Source organism: Atheta coriaria, unplaced genomic scaffold (genome assembly GCF_025399875.1).
Source record: "Atheta coriaria isolate IRGN ID8LTWV9N9 unplaced genomic scaffold, Caltech_Dcor_3.1 hic_scaffold_5_pilon, whole genome shotgun sequence".
NCBI classification, from domain to species: Eukaryota; Metazoa; Arthropoda; class Insecta; order Coleoptera; family Staphylinidae; genus Dalotia; species Dalotia coriaria.
Genome location: NW_027045447.1, coordinates 1,995,655 through 2,016,854, shown reverse-complemented (window position 1 = coordinate 2,016,854; position 21,200 = coordinate 1,995,655). Strand labels below are relative to the sequence as shown.

Sequence of the window (21,200 nt, the reverse complement as noted above, 5' to 3'; positions counted from 1 at the left end):
AATCGAGAACTTTTTGATATCAAAACAATCAAATTAATTTGTGGTTAGGCCCCGAACATGGCCGGTGGTTGGAATGTGCTGCGGCCTGGTGGTGCTTAACATAACTTCAGTTATGTTATTCTAAATCAGCTGTTTTGTCATTAACTCTTATCATTTTAAACAATCCGTGTGTTTTTATTAAGAAGCATTGAAACATGGAAGAAGTAGATAATATAATAATAGACTCGCTTCGAAACATTAACTGGTATGTCTATATACCTTATTAAAGATTAATTAATTTCAATCTCTTTTACTTTCAGTAATATTGATGAAGAAGTAGCTTCACTAAAATCCTTCTCTGAAGATGATGTTACATTGGCAATTGTATCCTGCCTAGAAATTATAATACCTAATGTTAAACTACCTACAAAGATGCCTGCATCAATGAGTGCTAGACTGAAATATACATCACAGCTTGTTGAACACATCAAATCTCTAGGATTTAGAGGTGACATTGGCTATCAAAGCATTTTATACTTCAATGAGATTGAAATCAGAAGAATATTGATGTTTTTGATTGAAAGATTGCCCAGAGAAAACAGCAAAGTAGCTGTTACAGAAACTATTGGATATGTTCCCATGTTAGTCAAAGAGATTGAAGATAAAGTAAGATTAGCTTTGTGTCAGACTTGGATTCCACCAGGTTTGCTGCAAAGTGGTGCCAGGATTGTCAATGGTTTAGTTTTACAACAAAGCTTTTCAAATAGCATTCCATTAACATGTAAGCACATAGAAATTCCTCAAACAAAGAATGCCACTGAGGAATTAAAAGATTACTGGGTGCATTGTCTGCCTGCAGTTACACAGCAGTGTAGTAAAGCACAGCTGATTCCGTCGTTACTTTATAATGGTGATGATTTAGATTTCTTGGACAGCAGACTGAAACATTATGTGCAAACAAAAAGAGATCAACTCAATCCTATTGATGTAGAGGTACAGACTATGCAACCAGTTATACCTGTAGCGTCAGTTAATTTGAATAAAACTGTTGACACAGCAACTCAGAATGAGAATGAAGTAGAAATTCAAATTGCGAATACTATAAAAATGATTGAAGCACAAAAAATAACGTTTGCTCAGCTACAGAATGATGTTAAACATGTTGAGGCTCAATTAGTTCAAACACGAGCGTTAAAAGATCAAGAAGATGCCGTACTCAAAGAGAATCTGAATACTTTGAAGATTAAATCGCGTACATTGACAGTGCTCTCTAAAGAAGAGAATATGACAAAGTTGAAAACTTTAGTCGAAAATGGGAATGAAAGACTTTTAGACCTTGCGAATCAGTGGAACGAAGTTCAAACACCGTTGATTGAACAATATCGCTCTTTAAAAACGAGTGTCAGCCAACAAGAACTGAAGCAACAAGAAGAGCAAGAGAAACTCAAGTTGCTCAACGAGAAAGTTAAACAACTTGATGACGAATTAGTGTCCAAAGAGGGTTTGGAATCTGTTTTGTTGGAGGAAGTAGCGAAGATTAACAAAACCAATTCGCGAAATTCGTATACTAAGCGCATAATGGAGATTATTGGCAATATAAAGAAACAGGATTGTGACATTGCCAAGATTCTCAAAGATACGAAAGATGTGCAAAAAGAAATTAATACTCTTTCGGGTCAATTAGACAGATCTTTCACTTTGTCTGATGCGTTGATTTTCAAGGATGCTAAGTTTGATGAGGTTGCGAGAAGGAGTTATAAACTGCTGGCGACGCTGCACATGGATTGTGAGGCAATTGTTCAGGCGGTAAGCGACGTCGGACTAATGGAACGTGAGTGTCGTAATGTGGAGGAGCAAATCGATGCGGAGTCGAATCGGGAAGTGGCCACGAAGTTGAAACGAGTAATGAATGATATCGAACAGTTGCGAAATGAAGGTGCCAAGTAATTTTCTGCTAACTTGTATATTTTTTCAAAATTGTATGTCTAACAACAACACTTTTATTAATTCCATTAAAATGTGCATATTATCTATGAATGCAGATTATTTTAAATATATTTTAATTGGATTATATATTTGATGTTTCAGCAAAATGTTCTGTTAAGTAAAAGAGTTGCCCGTAGCAGAGGTGAAAGGACAAAGAATAAGTTATACGTTATAGTTATTTATCCCACAAACAGTTTGTACACTTTCATTCCTCTTTTTCACGCTTAAAGAATTATTCGCGGATTTTGTTTATCAGTGTTGTACCAACACAGCATTTTATAGCGCTTCGAGCGCGTGTTATTTACGCATCTTCTTCATGATGTGAAAAACTGTATATCCTGATGTAATTGATTTTTTTTTGGGTTCTCACCGTCATGTCAGAACTCGAGAGTCCCTCTACATGACGTACTAAATATACCTTTAAATGACCTTTAAATATTATTATTTTTCCAAAAGAAATTTAAAACATAGTGTGAGAAACACCCTGTATTTCGTAAACTAATTGACTTTATTAATGTTTGTGTAGTGCCTTGAAATGCCCTTCAAAAGTTGGCAACTTTGTGAAAATTTGTAAAGATGATGTGGAAATTGCCCTTTTTCTTGAAAACTAACTGATTTTTTTTAAGTTTCTCAACGTCATGTTAAAGTTTGAGAGTCCCTCTACACTATGCATACCTTTTTAACTTTATTAACCCTAGGGAAGTGTCCCAAATTACCCTTAGAATATCGCTATTTTGTCCAATAAATTTCATTTTTTGGTCGAAGAACAGGGTCGAACTATTTTACTTAAAAAATTTTCGATCGAATTTTTTTGTTAAAATTTTTTCGGTCGAATTTTTCTGTTAAAATTTTTTCGGTCGAAAAACAGGATCGAACTTTATCTAATAAAAGATTTTCGGTTAAATTTTTTTGTTGAAATTAATTCGGTCGAATTTTTTTGTCAAAAATTTTTTGATCGAATCTTTTTGTTAAATTTTTTTCGGTCGATTTTTTTTGTTAAAATTTTTTTGGTCTAAAAACGATCAAACTTTTATACTTAAAATTTTGTGTTAAATTTGTTTCGGTCGAAAAACAGGATCCAACTTTTCTACTTAAAATTTTATGTCAAGAACGAAAAGGTCTACGTAAAAGAATGCATTTTTCTCTGATATTGTAAATAGGGTCTAAACGGTTAATGTTAGTTACTAAAACTAAACGATGTAGAATTAAATTATCTATAACTATACGATTAAGAATTTAATAAAAATTTATAGTTCCATGCATACTACCACACTGAAAGTATCAGTGTTTACAAACAAACAAGTTTCTTTGTCCCCTGCAGTTTTGTGCGGTCGCCACACGGTTGGCGTGCGAACCACGTTAGTCTAATTTTTGTCGTCAGGTGATCTGGACGCACATTTTCTTAACAATAATTTGAGTTCCTTAATTTTTTGTCGCGTTATTACGTACTGTTTCTAAATCCTGAGTGAGCGTGAGTGATGTTTCTTCGGCCGTCGGATACTCTTTTTGTATCATACGCGTTCTTCATACTTGTTTCGTATTTTCTTTGGATATGCCAAACGCGCAAAAATTTACTTTGCATCAAGGTATGTTCTCGCATTTCTTCAGCCAAATGCAAATCAAATTCATTATTGACTTTACTTGTTTTTACTTCAACCGCGTGGTTTTTAACCACCCAAATAATTTTTATCTCTGTTTCAATACGTTGATTTGCAATATGTAGTCGATACGTTGTTTCGTTTGTGTTCTTAATTCTTTGGCGGCTTTTTCCGGCAAAACCCACTACCCACCATTATTAGATACAATTTTTAATTCTGAAAATAAAAAAGAGAAATCTTTTGCCTTTTTTATGATGAAATCTTCTTTTCAGCTAGTGCAGCTTCTGAAATAATTGGAATTTTTAAATTCTGTTTTTGGATTTTGAAAGATAATTTAATTCTTAATGATTATTTAAGTAATTATGTTTCTACCTAGCCAAAATGGCTATCAACAATAATTGTGTTACATGTTTCCGATTTAGAATTTAATATACAGTGGAGCGTCGATTATCCGAACGTCGCTTAACCGAACGACCGCTTATCCGAACGAAAACATTTCGCAACACTTAGAAAAATTTTCGATTTTTTTCGATTTTTTCGGCTAAGTCCGAAAATCGACACTTCGAAAAATTTTCAATATTTTTTCATTTTTTCGACTAAGTCCAAAATTTTTTCAAAGTCCTACAAAATTCATTATATTATGAATTCAAATTCAAATTCAAAAATTCAAATTATTATAGAATCTGGATTTGTTGAAATAAAACATTTCGTCATAAAAAAGGCAAAAGATTTCTTCAAGAAGTTCCATGCATTGTACAAGTACAATTCTTTTCATGTACTGCATTACCACACTGAATGTATCAATGTTTACAAACAAAAAATATTCTTATCTCGGGCAATTTTTGTGCGGGCGACACGCGGTTCGCCACGCGGTTGGTGTGCGTACCAACTCAGTCTCATATTTGTCGTCGGGTGACGACTCAACTGCGTGGTCTTTAAGCCTACAAATAATTTTTGCAGTTTACCGTTGATTTTCATTACGTATTTGATACCTTGTTTTGTTTTTGTTTAATGTACAAATTTAAAAGATTAAGATCGTCGCGTGCCGTCGGCTGCGCTCTTGATCCTCTGGCGGCTTTCGGGGCTCGTTGCTGGTCGCTGGTCATGTAAAACGACGATTTAACATATCATGAATATCATATCAAAAAAAAAATACAATTTTTGAAGTGTTCTATCATTTTGATTTTTTTAAATTGTTATTGTCGCCTTGTTAATTGTTTACATCCGTTTTTCTACTTAAACCTTAATTTTTCTTTGTGTATCACTCAGTAGATATATTTTCCTTATCATTTAATAGACCATATTTATTAGTGTTTGGGCGTTTTACATTTAAAACTTAGAGTTTTTGTAACGCCCTGTATATTAATTTCCCGTAGTGTCAACAGGGTAAAGATGTATGTTATCTCATTTAAACTTAGGATTTACCTTTAAAATATTGTAGTTTTCTTTTTGTATCACCTTGTATTAAGGTTTCCCGTAGTGGGTTTGTCAAAAGAGGAAAGATATATGTTATCCTACTTAAACTTAGGATTTTCTTTTAAAATATTGTAGTTTTCTTTTTGTATCACCCTGTATTATAACTTCCAGTAGTGGTTTTTTTTGTAACAACTTGTATACTAATTTCACGTGGTGAATTTGTCAAAAGGGCAATGATGTATGTCATCCCACTTAAATTTATGATTTTTCTTTAAAATCTTGTCGTTTTATCTTTTCATCACCCTGTATATTAATTTTCTTTGATTTTGCTTTGACTGTGATTTTGATATATGTTTCCCTACTTGAATTTTGCATTTTCTCTTTAATGTTATTATATTGTTTTTGGAACACCCTGTATAATAGTTTTCCTTAATTGTCGCGAAGATTATGCAAAATTTGTTTGTATTATATGTTTTTCTTTGATATTTTTTACCCATGGTACTTGACTGCGTGTTCGGGTCTACACTAGAGTTGCCACGAATAGTGATTTGGCCGAATACCGAATACCGAATATTCGGCAATGCTGTCGGCCGAAGCGCCGAATATTCGGCGGCCGAATATTCGGCTAAGTACGATTCTTTTCCACGTCGTAAGAAGAGAAACTTGAACGAAAATGATAAGACATTTGAAATACACGACAGTTTCTGGAACTGCTTTGAGGAAGTCGCTAAAGATAATATGCGAAATAGTAATAGGCAAATGAGAACGATTTTTATTTGAAATCAAATCGCCTAGATCGGAAAGCTGATCCTTACAAGTGGTGGTCAGCAAATGAAAAACAATACCCAAACCTCTCGAAATTTGCTAAAGTTTATCTTTCTTCTCCCGGGAGTAGCGTGTATAGTGAGAGGTTATTTTCTGAAGCTGGTACCATTTACGACGAAAAGCGTAATCGTTTGCTACCGTCAAATGCTGAAAAGCTTGTTTTTATCCATCACAACTTACCGATGATTAATTTTACTTATTAAAGTATTTTAATTTGATAATAAATACATATCATGATTAATATGATGTGTTTTTTTTCTATGATTTGGTATTCGGTATTCGGCCTATTCGGCCGAATACCGAATAGTAGCCGAATATTCGTGGCACCTCTAGTCTACACTGCTCTTATAACTATATTCAAAATGGAATAAAGAAATGTTAAAAGTGATTGTGCCTCCTATGATTTGTGTGTACCCCTTCTATCATTTCAGGTCAGAACTTGTAAGAGTATTTTTATGTGTCCCCTCCCTGGAGGCGACTTAAAACTTAGAAATATTTGAACAAGACCTTATAAGTATTGTCCTTATAAGGAGTTCCCTCTCTCCGGGGGTGATACCCCACCATAAAAATTGTTGATATGCCTGAGAATCGCGTAGAGACATCGTAGCTGTAGGTTGGGCCGGAAGCAATGGACGCATCAAAACCGTGACGGTCCCTCCCTACGCACCTAAAACAACCGAAAATTAGCACATCGAAGCACAAAAATGACATTTTGCAGGTTTCCGGTGTACTAGCTAATCACACAAATTATTTATGAAAATGATAAACAAATTTAATACTTACAATCTGATGAAAGAGTCGTTGTTCTAGGACAAACGCTTGACACAAATAATTAAAGATATTTATATCAGAATTAAATTGAAAGTAAACATTTTATCAAATTTTTCATACAAATCAACATTCCATACGATCCATCTGGTGTCATCTATATGAAAGGGTACGAACTAGCAACTTGCGCAACTTAATCAAATTTAAACTATAACTCTTAAATAATAATTCTCAGACAAATAAAATTTTAAATACAAATTTTCAACTTTCTTTCATAGGCAAATCAAATGTAAACTACTTTTTACTTTGTCCGTGTTAACGCCCGAGACACCGAAAGGAAAACCGAAAATCGAAAATAGAAACTTCGTTAAAAGTGCATTTTGCAATTAACGAACCCATATTTTGCAGCTATAGCCAAATCAATACAAGGTCGCTATGTAAAGTGAAAACTAAAAAATAACAAATGTAAAAGTTTTGTATGTAAATCTACAAGCGTTCGCGATTATAGATGCAAATGCGTGCAAAATGAAATAATGCATTAGACGTAGTAAATAAGTGTCCAATAGATAACGCGTAATACTTATCGTACGATGTGTGACCAAACATACGATTATATAATAATTATTCAATGTACCTAGACATAATCCCAACTGAATGCACAGTGTTTACGAATGATTTGCATTATAAACTTCGACCTCAACTTACCAAGTCTCCACTGATTTAATGGAAGTAGAACGCTTTTCTTCTATATTCGGGCAGTATACGCCCGAACAATCCACAATGAGCACTTGCAACGCTCCCAGTTTGTTCAGCGATACTTGTAATAGTGTCGCCGGCAATGTCGGAACAAGTGCACAACTCTTCATCCTGTTGCTGAACACAATCGTCAACGCGAAGTGTTCATTTATTGGCAAGAATGACTTCCCAACGAACGTCGCCGAAACACTCCAGGATGGTGACGAATTTGATTTCATCGTGCTGGGTGCAGGAAGTGCCGGATCGGCAGTAGCAAGCCGTTTAGCTGAAGCCAATCCACAATGGAAAGTATTACTTGTGGAAGCCGGCAGTTATCCATCGATAGACTCACAGGTCCGAAATTATTTCACTAAAAATAAACATAATTATTTAAAAAAGAAACAATATAATATATTCATTTTAGATACCTGGTTTCTTTGCGATGATACAAGGCGGTGATCATGATTGGCAATATAAACCTCGCCCATCCAAAGAAGCATGTTTAGGTTTCAAAGATGGACAATGTCGCTGGCCGCGAGGAAAAGTCCTCGGTGGTACATCTGTTTTGAACGCGATGATCTACGTCCGAGGACATGCCGCTGACTATGATGGTTGGGAAGCGGCTGGAAATAAAAATTGGAGTCATGATAAAGTTCTGCCTTATTTCCTGCGCGCGGAAGGACATGTCGCCAAAGACAAACAAGATGAACAAAAGCATGGTTTTGAAGGTCCGCTAACTACTTCGCGATATCATTCTGATTCTGATTTAAGAGATGTGCTAATCCATGCATCCCAGGAATTAGAAAACAAAGGATTGGGGCGTGATGAACACGGATACGGTTTATATGAAGCACCTAGCACCATTGTAGATGGGCGACGGTGTTCAACAGGTAAAGCGTATTTAACAAGAGAAGAACATAAAAATACCAAAAACTTGGTCATTGCAACCGATACCGAAGCAATCAAACTTTTATTCAACATGGAATCCAATAGTGTCCAAGGTATTCCACGCGTCACTGGCGTAACTTTAAATGTCGCAGGGAAAATAGTTAATGTCAAAAGTAAAACGGAAGTAGTCGTAAGTGGAGGTGCTCTCAACAGTCCAAAATTATTAATACAAAGTGGTATTGGTGACAAGAACACAATTCAGTCACTTGGTATACCCTTAACTGCACATGTACCTGGTGTTGGTAAAAATCTCCAGGATCATTTATGCTCATTTGGAGTTATTGTCGAAATGGACGAACGCAATCCCAAAATAGATCCAATTGACGAAATGTACAAATACCTCAAAAGAAACGATGGTAATTTTGCTGGGATTGGTATTACCAACATGGTGTGGTTTATTAACTCCGATCAAAATGCGAAAAAAACGCAGCCAGACTTACAATTACATTTCTGGGAATTTCCAAAAGGCGAGCATGCAAATGTTGACCTCGTAGGCCATGTTTTAGGATTAAACGATCGCAGTACACAAAGTTTACATGAGTTGATAGATAGAAAACGCTTCATGATCATACTTATCACATTATTATATCCCAAATCTATCGGACGTTTGGAATTCCCATCGAAAACAACTGCCAATGATGGATTGGTAAACATGGACATTATTCATCAATATTTGACTGATGAAGAAGACATGAATGTTATGATCAAAGGAATTGATTTTGTACGTCGTATTGTAGAAACCAAAGAATTCAAAAAAGTCAACGCATCATTTGCAAAATTCGATACAGTAAACTGCGAGGACAAGGAGCACGCGTCCAATGACTATTGGAAATGCAATTTCAGAAATTTTGCCAGTACGCTGTACCATCCAGTGGGGACCTGTAGTATGGGCAGTGATGTTAATCAAGGGGCGGTCGTGGACGATGAGTTGCGAGTCCATGGAGTACAGGGGTTGCGCGTAATGGACGCCAGCGTGATGCCGAAAATCGTCGGTGGGAATACCAACGCGCCAGCAATTATGATCGGCGAGAAGGGAGCAGACATGATCCGCATTGCACACATGGCGTAAACAAGTTTGATAATTTAAAATGTTCGGCAATAATGCCTGAATTAAATACAATTTTATACCAGAGCATGTAATTTTTTAAAATCTTAATAATGAAAGGTTGAAAAAATGTCATTTTTATATCTTGAAGCCATTTTTAACAGCATATAACCTAATCAGTTTATTAACTTATTGATCGAATGTGAGCAAGTGTGCAAGGCAACAAACCGCAAGATAATTGGGTAGGGCACTTGAATTCATACGCTTCCCATGCAATTACGATTTTGTCCACTCCACACTAATGTTTGGTAATCTCATCACACTCGAATTCCCCTTCTCATCGCTGCGCATTATAGATATTAGCGTATCATTATTTCAATAGCATGCTAATCGGTATGCTGCCGGTTCAAGTGCTTACACTTCGCGTTTAAATTCAGTACGCGTGCAAACACATTACGACTACACGACTACAACAATTCTGTGCACAAAAAATTAATCGAATTTTTGTATTTACGTGAATAAAATCATTATTTTACTTGTATTTATAATAAACCTGGAAAATAAACAATTGCATTGGTGGTTGCATACGTTAAAAGAAGGATGTACACTTTATTTACAATTGTTTGTTGCATCGGTAACAATAAACTCGCGTGTTTTGTTTGCTTACCAACTCGTTTGCTCGGTTATGTTTACAGCAACATTAAAAACAACCGCTGCGTACACATCAATGCAGGATTTCTTCCCGGAAGTATTTCAACATGGCAACCTGTCGGAAGTTACCTGGGACCATGCCGTCAACAGCAAGCAACTGCTGACAGACGCACTCGCAAGTAAATATTTTATAATTTATAATACTCGTAATACACAATATATTTATCATTATAAATTAATATTTCAGATGATAAACACATGATCGAAGCTGATGTTCTCATCGGATACCTGATAAACTCAAACCCTCGAGAGTTGACTGTTATCATGGGCCATCCACCAATAATAATCTCCGATCTGAGTTTAGAACAATTTTTAAACACTGTAATCGCACACAATGCGGATCCAACCAAACGAAAGAAAGGAGTCAAGTTAGATTTTAAAGGAAGCGACGCCTACGCCAAAGCAATGTCGGGAGGATTTCTTTTGAACACCGATGAGACAGCTTTCCGTGAAGAATTCACCAAATTTCCACTCTGGATCAACGGAGATATTGCAAAGGGCCCCGCAGAGAATTGGAACAACGGGGTCGATCTGCAACTAGCGCAGATGAAGTCAAAGCCAGCGGTAATCAACGCCGCAACATGGTCCCTCGGCTGGACCACCGGGAATTACCAAGAAGGAACCACCTACACCATGGAACAGATCAACGCGATGAAGACCACAGTGCAAGGCATCGCCAATGTGACGTTCCCGGTGCGCGCCATGTACGCGGCGAAGAGTCGCGAGGCAATGGTCGCCCTGCTAGACGTCGGCACTCTGACAATCTGGTCTGGGAAGCAGGACGACGAGCATGTGGACGTCGCACAATTGGCTAAATTAATCGCGGACTATTTGGATAAAGTTTATGTCGATGTGCCCGATACACTATGGCAGCGTCTGCGCGACGCAATGCACTGACGAACTTCTGCGTGCGTTCGCGAATTTTATATGCGCATAATTAAGCGAGCGCAAGATTAATGGCGAGCAATAAAGATTTATGAGAAGCACACGATGAAAATTTTATTTATTTGATGAGCAGACTGTCGTAAAATTAATTTCAAGTGATGAAAACTATCGAAGTCCTGCGGCACAGTCACATATTTGTTATTTTCCTAGGAAATGAGATAAATTTATTGCTGATTGATGCAAATATATCGAAATTTGGGTCGGTTAAAATAAACTTATCAAATGATACGTAAATATTACAAACACACAGGAAGTTTGGATGATTTAATTTGAATAAATAACGGATTATGACCGAAATACCTATTTTTAGATTTAAAAAAATTCTAATTGAGTTGTATGGTAGAGATTAGAAAAGCAATTACAACAAATTAAAATATTTACAAAGTATATGGCAGCAGTCGTGATAAATGTATGCGGTTTCAATTTTTGCAAAGTAGTTTATCGTTCAAGGGGCGGTCTGCCGGCGCATTCATAACTCTCCAGAGTATTCTTTATGGCGAGCGCAACGTCCCGAAGTCAGCACGCGGCCACGTTTTCCCCCGCCGGCAAAACGCGCAACAAAAAAACTCAAATAAAAGCGCATTTGCTGTGCACGAACTTTGGTGTTTTTCGCACTTGCAGCTTGCGATGGTGTGCGGTTCGCGGCGTTCCGCGCCCGATCAAGCATATTCCCATAGCGGCGGGCCGTCCGACCGATTCAGTTGTTCCTCGTCGAGAGCCGTGCGCGGCAGAGAAGCCTCCTCCGCAGCGAGAGTGCCAGCAGTGTCGCGAACGCGCTCACGCCGATCGGGCCGCCACACGAAATATAAATTTTCGCTGAATATAAACTTTTGCCGCATCCTTTCACGTCTCGCGCACAACTGTGTGTACGATGTGGCGCGCCGCGACAAACTTTTGCTAAACTTTTCGTCGTTCTTTTACCCATTGGCGACCAACGACAACAATGCGGTACTTGTGGTGCGTGTCGTTGCTGCTGGTGTGCGGTGTCCTGCATGCGGAAGCCGTCACCGTGGACAATCCGAGCGGCGCGACAGGTAGCAAGGCCGGCCGACACCGGCATCTTCAGCACTTTGCGCGCCCGTTCCGCGGCGACGATTTATCGCCGACGGACGGTTACGAGCACAGGAGCGGCAATAAATTGAGACATCACGCGAGTACTTCAGCAAACAATCAATTTAAGCCGCACGCCGATGCCGCAACACGTCCCAACTTTAAAATAAACTCCAGTTTTTCCAAAGCGGACAAATTTCCAAAACTCAAACAACTCGGTAAGCGATTGGAAACATTGCGGTCTCCAACAACATCGACAACCACCACCGACCGTAATCCGTACTTCTTCGCGGCAAGAACAAAAGATCGTCCGCGATGGAAATACGTGCATGATTATGACGAGGAGTACGATGCCGAAGAAGACGACGCCGACACCGATGACGCCTATGTCGACGAAGTTGCGCGAACAACGGTAAGCGTTAGCATTATGACAATGACAAATTCCTGTCGCGTTTTTATTTCAGTAATTAATAATATAAATGTTAATGTTAGCCGCGTATATTTCCATATATAAACTCAGTCCGCGACGAAACGATTAGCGCTCGCGCTGCATGCAACTTGGCGGCATGTGTAAAATGGGACAACATAATAATTTCTTGCGTAATTGTTCTCAGTTTGTTGTTGTTGATATTTTCATGGCATTCCAGTCGTGGACGCTTACAAGTGAATGGATAACTACGATACCAGATTACACAGATCACTGCAAAGGCTCTCAATCATTTTTGCGCAATTTGTTTTCCCTGCCCACGCGTGAATGAAATCAACATTCGATATCATCTCACACACAACTAACTCGTAACAAAGTTGCTGATTTTATGATGGAAGTTATTGTTGTAGACACATTTACACCAAAGCTCTTTTTGCGTGTATGATGTGCGATGTGTGTCGCGCTATTTATAGAAAACGCGAGCTCGTCTGTCGCGATGTTTAGTGCAGAAAGTCGCGTAATTTAGCAAATATTTGTCGCGCGCGGAAAAAAATGCTAAGCTTTCGCGGAAAAGCATTGCGACGCTAAGTACGCGCATAAAAATGAATGATATGATGGTTGAGTAACACGCGCGGGCCAAAAACGCACTTGTAAAATAAATACATTAATCACTCAAGACGTGCCCAGTGCGCCCAGAGCCAAATTTTATTTCTTCGTTCTTTACTTTCCTTTTGTAGCGAAAAGTTATCATATTCCCGATGATACAACTTTCCCCGAGAGGTAATAAATTGAAAAGTTTTTCGTCTCAGATCTTCCTCTGCTTCGGAATAAATTAGTTTAGGTTTTCCGCGTCGGATAAAAACGATACAAAGACATCAGGAACTTTTTTCATTACTCCTCAACCAGAGAAACTTTTTGTCGCCGCGCTTCAAAAGATGGAACTCTCGCCACTAACAGTTTAAAATGTTTCCAATGTGAATAACGACATAATCAACAAAAGCGCATAAATGGCCGTGGTTGGGTTTCGTTGCGGTCAGCATAGAATTTTTATTACGTTCGTTGCATTGGCAACACTCGACGCAACGATGATGCCATTATAGAAAATATGACAAGCGCGCCTCTTTCGGAAAAAAGAGCTGCGCTCATCGCGCACTCGTATAAACATTTCGAAATCGTATGTGCTCTTCGGTCTAGCACTGAATGATGGCCAAGCTAGCAATACTGCGGCCAAGTTTTCTCGTTGCCGAGAGCCGAAAAAGCACGCACAATTAATTTTTAAAGGTGCTTCGCGCCTTCAATTCGTCATAACCGAATGTCGTAAAACAGTTTAATGTCAAGCGACGCTCTTTGATGCGTTGTAAACAACTTTACGCGCGCGCGTCCTCGTTTCCTGCTCGCTCGAATTGATTTTTCCACGGGGTGCAGCGCGCAAACAAAACGCACAAAAACCGGGAACCCTAGTGAACTACTAATCTACTGCCATATAAAATCCTCGACGCTGGCGGCAGTTATAGAATATGGTTGCTCGTTACTGCGTGAATGCTAAAATCGAAAAGTCGCCGGAATCAGGTCAACCGCCTCGCCCCAGCGCCCGCTGGGAAACGCAAACAACCCGGGATGTAGCCGCGCGCGCTCTCGTTATAAATCTTTTTTCCTCGGACGCGCGTTTGTTTGGTCTCTCGTCCGCGCTACCATTGTGAATCATTGCAGAGTTTAAGTCATCCGGAGATTAACAGAAAAGAAACGAACCTGTCTGACGGAATGCCATTGTTTATGGTTTCAAATTTATCACAGGAGATTAGATTATACGTGCTGCTGTATCATATCAGAGCGCTCATAAAGAAAAAAAAAGATCCAGGGCAAATAAATATCTTTAGGGGACTAAGCAGTCAGCGAAATTAAATAAATACAACATACATTTGAGGAAATGTAACAAGAAGTTGAAGATTCAAGAAGTAAAGCAAATGTTTGTTATGTTTCCGTACAATTACACGCTTTGATTGTTGTGGTATTCTGTGGGCTGCACGTCACGCGAACGCCATATGCGTCTGTGAATCTCAGAATAGAAGAATTAAATTTTTAGGGCGGCGGTATAGGGCGTTCTTTGGTTACCGGTAGCCGGTAACATGATATCGAGAACGTGGCCGAACAATAAGAAAGTGCACAAAGGGCACACCGTTTCAACACTCCTACACGGCAGCATCCTCGTTCGTGTTCATTTCCATGTACATGCTCCACACCGTTTACAATGCGATCTCATCTGGGCCGTGTTATTATCGTTTGCTTTTGGGAGAGCACTTCGTGCTAACAACACGTTCTATCAGATTTTCAAATTAAAATAAATTCGAAAAGCGCTGCCGCAGCCGGAACAGCCGTTTGTGTGCGGTAAACGTCGGGGAACCAATAATACAATTCGCTCCCTTTTTTCGTTTTTCGTGCACTCTGTGTGTAGTTATTAATAATATCTCGCGCCCGGCGACAGAATGAATAAGCCATTGTCGTCGCCGGGGAGTGTGATCGTGCAGAATGTGAAGATTGCCGAAGTCGGCACGTTTCGCATGTTAGCAAAATTGTGGCGCACATTTTATTGCACGCGTCTGAAATTACAGCGGTGCGCGAGCGTGTCTCGTGAGCTTCGCAAAGAAAGTCGTTGACGGCCGCGAGATAATCGCATGCAAAGACGCTTTCGGCGCTTTTCCGACAATTACACCCTTGCACGGATTATCAACAAATGATACGCGCAATTAGATTGGCATCGCGTTTCATCGCGGCCAGCATAGATTTCTGCAGCGCCGCGAGGCACCGAAACGAGTAACGAGACCACCGACAACGTACTTAGCACACAAGTCCCCGCCGTCGACAATTTGCGTGCTCGCCAGCTTCTCTCGTCGGCGATCGGATTGATTAAAACCCGACGTACGCAACGCACCTGCCGATGATAAATCTTTCATCGGTCACTCGCGCCCGTCATCATTGACAATTCAAAAACGAGCTTTCACTGAATGAATTCCCAATCGATCGGTATGAAATGATTCGGCAGCGAATGCAATAATAAATAATAAAGACACAGACAGATGCTAAATCAAATACAAAACGGTAATTTGCCATCTTGAAGAGCAACGCGCAACAGAAAGAAACACACGTGTCGCAATCACGTGTGCGATTTCCAATTAAATTTACATGCGGCTCTCTTAGACGCTCCGACTTTTACTTTAAAGAATCGTGCATCGACGGCCCGACCACGCATTTTCAAGACGATAAAAATGATTAAATAACGCACCGAGAGCGCGGTGCGTAATCAACTTGAACAAAGAAATACACGTACGAAAACTAGTTAATACTATTAGACCTACTCACAAGTGTGCTGTGACGAAACAGAGAAAAGTTTGAAAGAAGAAAAAATCTCCAATGCCAGTCAATTGTCATCAGCTTTATTCATGCGCTGCGCGCTTACATTGAGATTTATTCGATGTTCATTGAATCTACATAGTTACCGCCACATATCATCATTATTTCGTGATGGCAACAAGTAACAAACGGGCATAAATGATGCATGCGTTTCGAAGAGATGTCGCCCGGGAATTACATTGATTCGATAAGATTTCTTCTTAACCCACAAATACTAAAGCAGGCGATAAACTTCAAGAAAAAAAACTTAACTGAATATAAATGTAATAAAGGGTTAAGAAGTTCTTCGTAGAAATCTTCGGATATAATTGCGTAATTATGCTCTGCTACTGTCGTGTCTTGCAGCTTCAAAAATGACATAATTCTTTGGTAGATTGTCTCACAACGTTCACAAATGAAGCAAGCATTAATGTTTGACTCATAAAAAGATGCATCATGCTAACACGGTAGATCGGATTAATAATCGTCGCTTATCAAATGATTTACATATCATAACTCTTCGCGTCGCTTCTCGAACGGACGTGCGACACGTTCGTGCGCTTTACCAAGTTCGCTATCTCGCGCGCGCTGCACTAACGCAATTATGTCACCATATACGTGCGCAGCGGCGCGCATCTCTCGAGATGATACATTAGCATGTAATAAATGGCCAAAATGAATGAAGCATGTTGATGAGGCGCTCGCTCGCGAGATAACCCCGACCGAACCTTTTCTTTCGACGAAGGCTAGAGCCACTCCACTTCAACTTGAACTAAATTCGTAACGAATTAAATTTCCATTAATCAAATTTCGATCGATTCGAATTGGGGACCATCAGCAATTCGTCGTCTGGAGGAATAAATTCGGGCGAGACAACATCATGAAATCATGATGTTGCATTCATGGAAACGTGACTAATCTGTTATGCGATTACTAGTTGTAATTTGACGCACGCCGCGGCCGTAAAACAGGCCGACGTGTATGCAGAGCGCGCAAGGACTGCGGATGAAATTAGCAGAAATAGCCGGCGAATTGCAGCGGGATGCAGGAACGGGATGCACAAACGGTAGCAATGAATGCGCACCGTTGTCTTAGATCGTGCGCGCAAACCAAGCATTTGTTGCCAGTGTAATATCAGTTTGCAAACAAGCAACTCTACTAAGAGAAGAGAGCACTACGAAGCACAAACGATGTGCTTCGGATCGGAATTTCGGGTGAACGCATTCGATATTTACATTCACGCCGCCCGTACTACGATGGCAAAACGGAATGTTTCATTCGGATCGGATTGACTAGCGAGATGTGGGCTCATCCGTCTGGAAGCCGTACTCTCGCTTGCAATCAATCCATTCCACTTCGACGACGACGACGATTTCGACTCGTATTGCACGTTATTTGAAAATAAAATGCACGCGGCAGCGTGCAGCCGTCCGCCGGCCGTCAGACAAAACAGTAAACGCGCGGCGCGTAAACGAAACCAAATGGCATGTGTCGTCCCGCACGCCACTTTGGCTACCGGCCAGAAATTGTTTTCAAAGCCGCGGACGCATACAAATTAAGCTCCGATCGCGCAACGGGCCGATGGCGTGCACATGTGCGCCGCGTTTCTCGATCGAATTCATCATCGGCCCACCCGCTTAAGAGATACACGCCGATTCCGGCACTTACGCGAAGAAAATTCAAACGCGATACTTATAGGCCGATGATGCCATGCGCTAATTGATTTTCGAGCGCTTTCCTCGCTGGAATCCCAGTCAATTTTTAGAGAGCTGCATGCTGCACCACATGTATGATGTCATCGGGAATGTTTGCGGATGCACATGTGCAAACGTGCAGCAATTTTTATTCTTGTGTTTTCAGGAAGTTGCCACCAAGAGTAGCAGAATTATTACCAAAGCCAGTCATTCGGCCTCCTACGAGGATGAAACTGTCGACGAGAATACCAACGACGATTACTACGACGACGAGATTTTCGCCGAAGATACCCTTCGACCACAGCACGACGTACAGGCTGAAGAGGGCCAGCATGAGCAGTCGCCGATGACGCAGTACAAATGGAAGAATTACGGGACGCGGCAGGCGTTGGAGGAATCACAGCGCAGCTCAGACTACGGCAACAACGATCGAAGTATGCGAAAAATAAAATATTTAAATCATAAAGGTAAACTACGCAAATCGTTCAAAATTTCTCTGTGGGATTCCGCCATTACACAATTCAAAGTTGCGCATGCGCAATATAATTGCACACAGTGGAAATTCCAATCTCGCGCGTAATATTTACGATATTTACCAGAGCGCTGTGGAATTTTAATTTTAAAATCCAGGTACGCGATCGCACCTGGCCTCCAAAGCCCACAGCCACTCTTATTAAGCGCACGCCGTGCGCCATTAAAATATCTCAATCGTTAAAACTCCACCGCTACAAGCCGATTACGATTCGATTGCCACTGATTGGCGATAATTTCGCATTTCAGAAAACGTGCGCGCCGCCAACGAACACTTTCTGCACATGAAGTCGGCCGCAAAATGCCGCCTGCCACGACCGCGTGTGATCAACGTGCAGGAAATCCATCAGTTGCCCGGAAAAGCATTCCGCCCGCACTGCACCGTCCTGCATCGCTGCGGGGACGACACTGGATGCTGCCAGGGGCCGGGCAAAAAGTGCCGCGCCAAGAGTCAAGAAGTTATTTATTTACCCTTCTACGTATATGTAAGTTCCACGCGAAAATGCCATCAATATTTTAAATGTTTCCTTCCAGAGCACGACATTCAGCCAGTCACAGGCAGTCGAACGTCTGGCTTTTCACAATCACACAGAATGCGCGTGTCTGGACGAGGAAGAAATGAAATTGGCGCAGAGATTAATAAGACCACGTGCTCAATTGAGCCGCAATAGTTTACAACAGGACAAACCAAGGTAATAACTCCCCCACACCGTCACCCAAACTAATCTGATAAATAATGGACTAATGCACTTACTTGGTACTTTACAGCTGCACATGTCCCGAAGAGTTCATCTCGTCGATGAATCATCGTTTCGGCCGCTGCGCCTGCGATTGTCCGTCCGGCAGCGATTCACTCTCCGGATGCGCCAATATGAAACGCGGCAAGGAGCACCTCTCGCTTCGGGACCGCAAGTGCATCCTCGAGGAGAGATGCGCGCCGCCCACCTGCGAGTACGGCACCTACGCCAAGCAAAAAGGCAGGTGTCCACGACGCCAAGAGGTCCCCGCCGGCACCTACAACAACGCGCTGGGCTCGCGAAGTGATAGTGATAATGACGATGACTCGATCGAGGATTAGTGTGTCTTTGTGTGCATGCATGTAACCTGCTGGAAACGAAAGCAATACAGAAAAAATGATACAGACTGCGGCGTGCGCGACGCGAAAACAAACAAAAATTAGCAAACATGTAATGAAACTTAAATTGAAACGTATAAAACTAGTCAAGTGTCAACTCAAAGCTCGTTCGGTGCGCGGGAGCGCGAACGCTGCGACATACTTTGTGTAGTATTATGTAATTTGTATGCGTATAATATGCAATAGGATAAGAGAATAAGCAATGAGAGTATGATGTGGGTTTCGCTTAAGTGAAATGACGTGAAAGCAAGCGCTACGTGTGTAGATTATAGCTGTACCTCGATTTGTACCGCATGAAATTGTAGGTGTCTCATCAGATCACAATTTTTATGTATTAGAACTTCTTTTTTTTTTACTTACGAAGAGAACATTCATAAAATATATAAATCCACGTAATAAACATTGTATACCAATTTTCTAACAAACATCTACGTCAAAAAGCTTTCACTAGACTTCAGTTTTGTGTGTAGACATCATAAAAATTTCAATATTCATATTTTTTGTTTTCTTAGTAGACACCAACATATGTATTATTAATATGGCAGTGATATTAAGGGTGTTTCACGACGAATAGTTGCCGCTCCTTTTCTTGGCTTAAATTTATTGGCAAATGTGCAAATTTGCAGTGTGTGGCGCAAGTGTCCAAAGAAGAGCAGTTCACATTCATATTGCAAATAGAATTCGAAATCAATAATAACAATTTGTAATTCTCCTCCACCCCTTTTTTACGGCCTTTTTCCCTCGTTTGCAAGCGCAAGCCAAATGTTAATTGACGTTTTATTACCCTATAAGCTCTAATACCATCCGCTTTTCTACCCTTCATCACACACAATCTACTCTTTCCTTGCTTGCTCTGGTAACTAATGAATTTACTCTTAAATGTACTAGTTTCATTTGGTATTTTGATTGCTAAATTTTGTAATATTCATCTCTTGTATGTACTAGATTCATTTAATATTGTCTTATTACCTTCGGCTTCATGCAAGATGGCCGCCTGACCTTTTCTGCTAATTGTCTCTACATCAAACAGCTTTCTCATAAGGAAGGAGTCGTTTTATCCACTCCATCAATTCCTGGAGCTCCTTTTTCTTGAGCTCATGCAGTGTGTTGGACAATGGCACAAATTTCCCCTGCACACCAAGATCTTGCAGGCATTTAAACGTTTTCTCACCCCATGCTTGGGGTACTAGTGTGTCTCTATCTCCATGGAACATTAACAAAGGAATTTTTGATGGATTCTGTTTAAGGTGTTCATAGACAATGGAATTGTGATTAAGGAATGAGGACATGGCAAACACACCAGCCAAACCTGGTAGCCAATGATAGGCAGTGTGTAGGGCCAGGGCACCACCCATTGAGAAGCCACCCACTACAATTTTATCTAGTGATATGCCAGATTTGATTTCTTCATCAATAAGCCTCCTTACTTCAGAGCCCATTGATTCCAGTGTGGGTTTATCTTCTGGGACATCCGGAGTGATGTCCAGACGATCAAACCAAACGTTACTTTTCTAAATATACAAAATAAAATTAAAATCACATTCAACGTTATTTATTAAATAAATAAACAAAGTACCTCTCCATTTAGTGGTGTGTAAGGTCTGGATGGAGCTGTAGGAAAAACAAACTTGATATGAGGCTGTGAAATGTCCCCAATGAGAAATTTAACCCAGTCGTAGATTCCTGAGCCGGTATCGCCTGCAAAGAGATAAGACACATAAAAAATGATTCTTATCTGATGCCATAAATAACACCAGCACACAAAACTGTATCACATGAGAAGATTTTATGAAGAAAGATGAAATAAATGCTCACCTGATCCGTGAAAGAATATAACAGAAGCTTGGTGTGCTTTGTTAGTTGCCCTGATTATTTTTAACGAACTAATTTTGCCTGCCATTTGGGAATAAACTAAACAACTGAATGTGGTTTACTGGGACGCTACGCGAAGTTGAAACAATAACCTACTACGACGACATTTACCGCAGTAATAGCAGCAGCGCTATCGCAAAAACGCGTC

The 21,200-nt window shown here is 40.2% G+C and overlaps 5 protein-coding genes and 1 long non-coding RNA gene across 8 annotated transcripts; 4 read left to right on the top strand and 2 right to left on the bottom strand.

Annotated features, from left to right (window-relative positions):
- The first annotated feature begins 114 nt into the window (after positions 1–114).
- Positions 115–2,050, top strand: LOC135791895 (coiled-coil domain-containing protein 22 homolog). Its single transcript, XM_065302467.1, has 2 exons — positions 115–244; positions 300–2,050. Exons 1-2 carry the CDS (start codon positions 195–197, stop codon positions 1,924–1,926), a joined length of 1,677 nt encoding a protein of 558 aa, XP_065158539.1. The 5' UTR covers positions 115–194; the 3' UTR covers positions 1,927–2,050.
- A 2,228-nt stretch (positions 2,051–4,278) lies between these two features.
- LOC135791911 (uncharacterized) lies at positions 4,279–7,152 on the bottom strand. Its single transcript, XR_010548149.1, has 2 exons — positions 6,588–7,152; positions 4,279–6,471 (listed from the first exon to the last, which is right to left on the bottom strand). It is a non-coding gene; the product is annotated as an uncharacterized lncRNA (long non-coding RNA).
- Positions 7,153–7,229: 77 nt separating this feature from the next.
- Positions 7,230–9,387, top strand: LOC135791893 (glucose dehydrogenase [FAD, quinone]-like). The gene is made up of 2 exons (XM_065302465.1): positions 7,230–7,661; positions 7,732–9,387. Exons 1-2 carry the CDS (start codon positions 7,296–7,298, stop codon positions 9,322–9,324), a joined length of 1,959 nt encoding a protein of 652 aa, XP_065158537.1. The 5' UTR covers positions 7,230–7,295; the 3' UTR covers positions 9,325–9,387.
- Positions 9,388–9,424: 37 nt separating this feature from the next.
- On the top strand, positions 9,425–10,997 carry LOC135791904 (protein FAM151B). 2 transcript variants are annotated; one of them, XM_065302476.1, is made up of 3 exons: positions 9,425–9,542; positions 9,996–10,130; positions 10,199–10,997. In XM_065302476.1, the coding sequence occupies exons 2-3, from the start codon at positions 10,028–10,030 to the stop codon at positions 10,906–10,908; spliced, it is 813 nt and encodes a 270-aa protein (XP_065158548.1). In that variant the 5' UTR covers positions 9,425–9,542; positions 9,996–10,027; the 3' UTR covers positions 10,909–10,997. The 2 variants fall into 2 exon arrangements, with proteins under 2 accessions (XP_065158548.1, XP_065158547.1); XM_065302475.1 differs by lacking the exon at positions 9,425–9,542 and adding an exon at positions 9,549–9,934.
- A 578-nt stretch (positions 10,998–11,575) lies between these two features.
- On the top strand, positions 11,576–19,580 carry LOC135791897 (uncharacterized). 2 transcript variants are annotated; one of them, XM_065302469.1, is made up of 5 exons: positions 11,576–12,418; positions 17,681–17,981; positions 18,295–18,530; positions 18,580–18,737; positions 18,814–19,580. In XM_065302469.1, exons 1-5 carry the CDS (start codon positions 11,900–11,902, stop codon positions 19,121–19,123), a joined length of 1,524 nt encoding a protein of 507 aa, XP_065158541.1. In that variant the 5' UTR covers positions 11,576–11,899; the 3' UTR covers positions 19,124–19,580. The 2 variants fall into 2 exon arrangements, with proteins under 2 accessions (XP_065158541.1, XP_065158542.1); XM_065302470.1 differs by having other exon boundaries at positions 11,578–12,418; positions 17,681–17,948.
- Positions 19,505–21,199, bottom strand: LOC135791908 (lysophospholipase-like protein 1). Its single transcript, XM_065302479.1, has 3 exons — positions 20,996–21,199; positions 20,757–20,878; positions 19,505–20,691 (listed from the first exon to the last, which is right to left on the bottom strand). Exons 1-3 carry the CDS (start codon positions 21,078–21,080, stop codon positions 20,203–20,205), a joined length of 696 nt encoding a protein of 231 aa, XP_065158551.1. The 5' UTR covers positions 21,081–21,199; the 3' UTR covers positions 19,505–20,202.
- Position 21,200: the final 1 nt, after the last annotated feature.

Coding starts and splice junctions, on each gene's coding strand:
- LOC135791895 (XM_065302467.1), top strand. CDS start 195: ATGGAAGAAGTAGATAATATAATAATAGACTCGCTTCGAAACATTAAC. Junction 245..299: donor TCGCTTCGAAACATTAACTG/GTATGTCTATAT, acceptor TTTTACTTTCAG/TAATATTGATGAAGAAGTAG.
- LOC135791893 (XM_065302465.1), top strand. CDS start 7,296: ATGGAAGTAGAACGCTTTTCTTCTATATTCGGGCAGTATACGCCCGAA. Junction 7,662..7,731: donor ATCCATCGATAGACTCACAG/GTCCGAAATTAT, acceptor TATTCATTTTAG/ATACCTGGTTTCTTTGCGAT.
- LOC135791904 (XM_065302475.1), top strand. CDS start 9,901: ATGTACACTTTATTTACAATTGTTTGTTGCATCG. Junction 9,935..9,995: donor TACAATTGTTTGTTGCATCG/GTAACAATAAAC, acceptor TTATGTTTACAG/CAACATTAAAAACAACCGCT. Junction 10,131..10,198: donor GCTGACAGACGCACTCGCAA/GTAAATATTTTA, acceptor TTAATATTTCAG/ATGATAAACACATGATCGAA.
- LOC135791897 (XM_065302469.1), top strand. CDS start 11,900: ATGCGGTACTTGTGGTGCGTGTCGTTGCTGCTGGTGTGCGGTGTCCTG. Junction 12,419..17,680: donor ACGAAGTTGCGCGAACAACG/GTAAGCGTTAGC, acceptor TTGTGTTTTCAG/GAAGTTGCCACCAAGAGTAG. Junction 18,531..18,579: donor ATTTACCCTTCTACGTATAT/GTAAGTTCCACG, acceptor GTTTCCTTCCAG/AGCACGACATTCAGCCAGTC.
- LOC135791908 (XM_065302479.1), bottom strand. CDS start 21,080: ATGGCAGGCAAAATTAGTTCGTTAAAAATAATCAGGGCAACTAACAAA. Junction 20,879..20,995: donor TATATTCTTTCACGGATCAG/GTGAGCATTTAT, acceptor ATCTCTTTGCAG/GCGATACCGGCTCAGGAATC. Junction 20,692..20,756: donor ACACACCACTAAATGGAGAG/GTACTTTGTTTA, acceptor TTGTATATTTAG/AAAAGTAACGTTTGGTTTGA.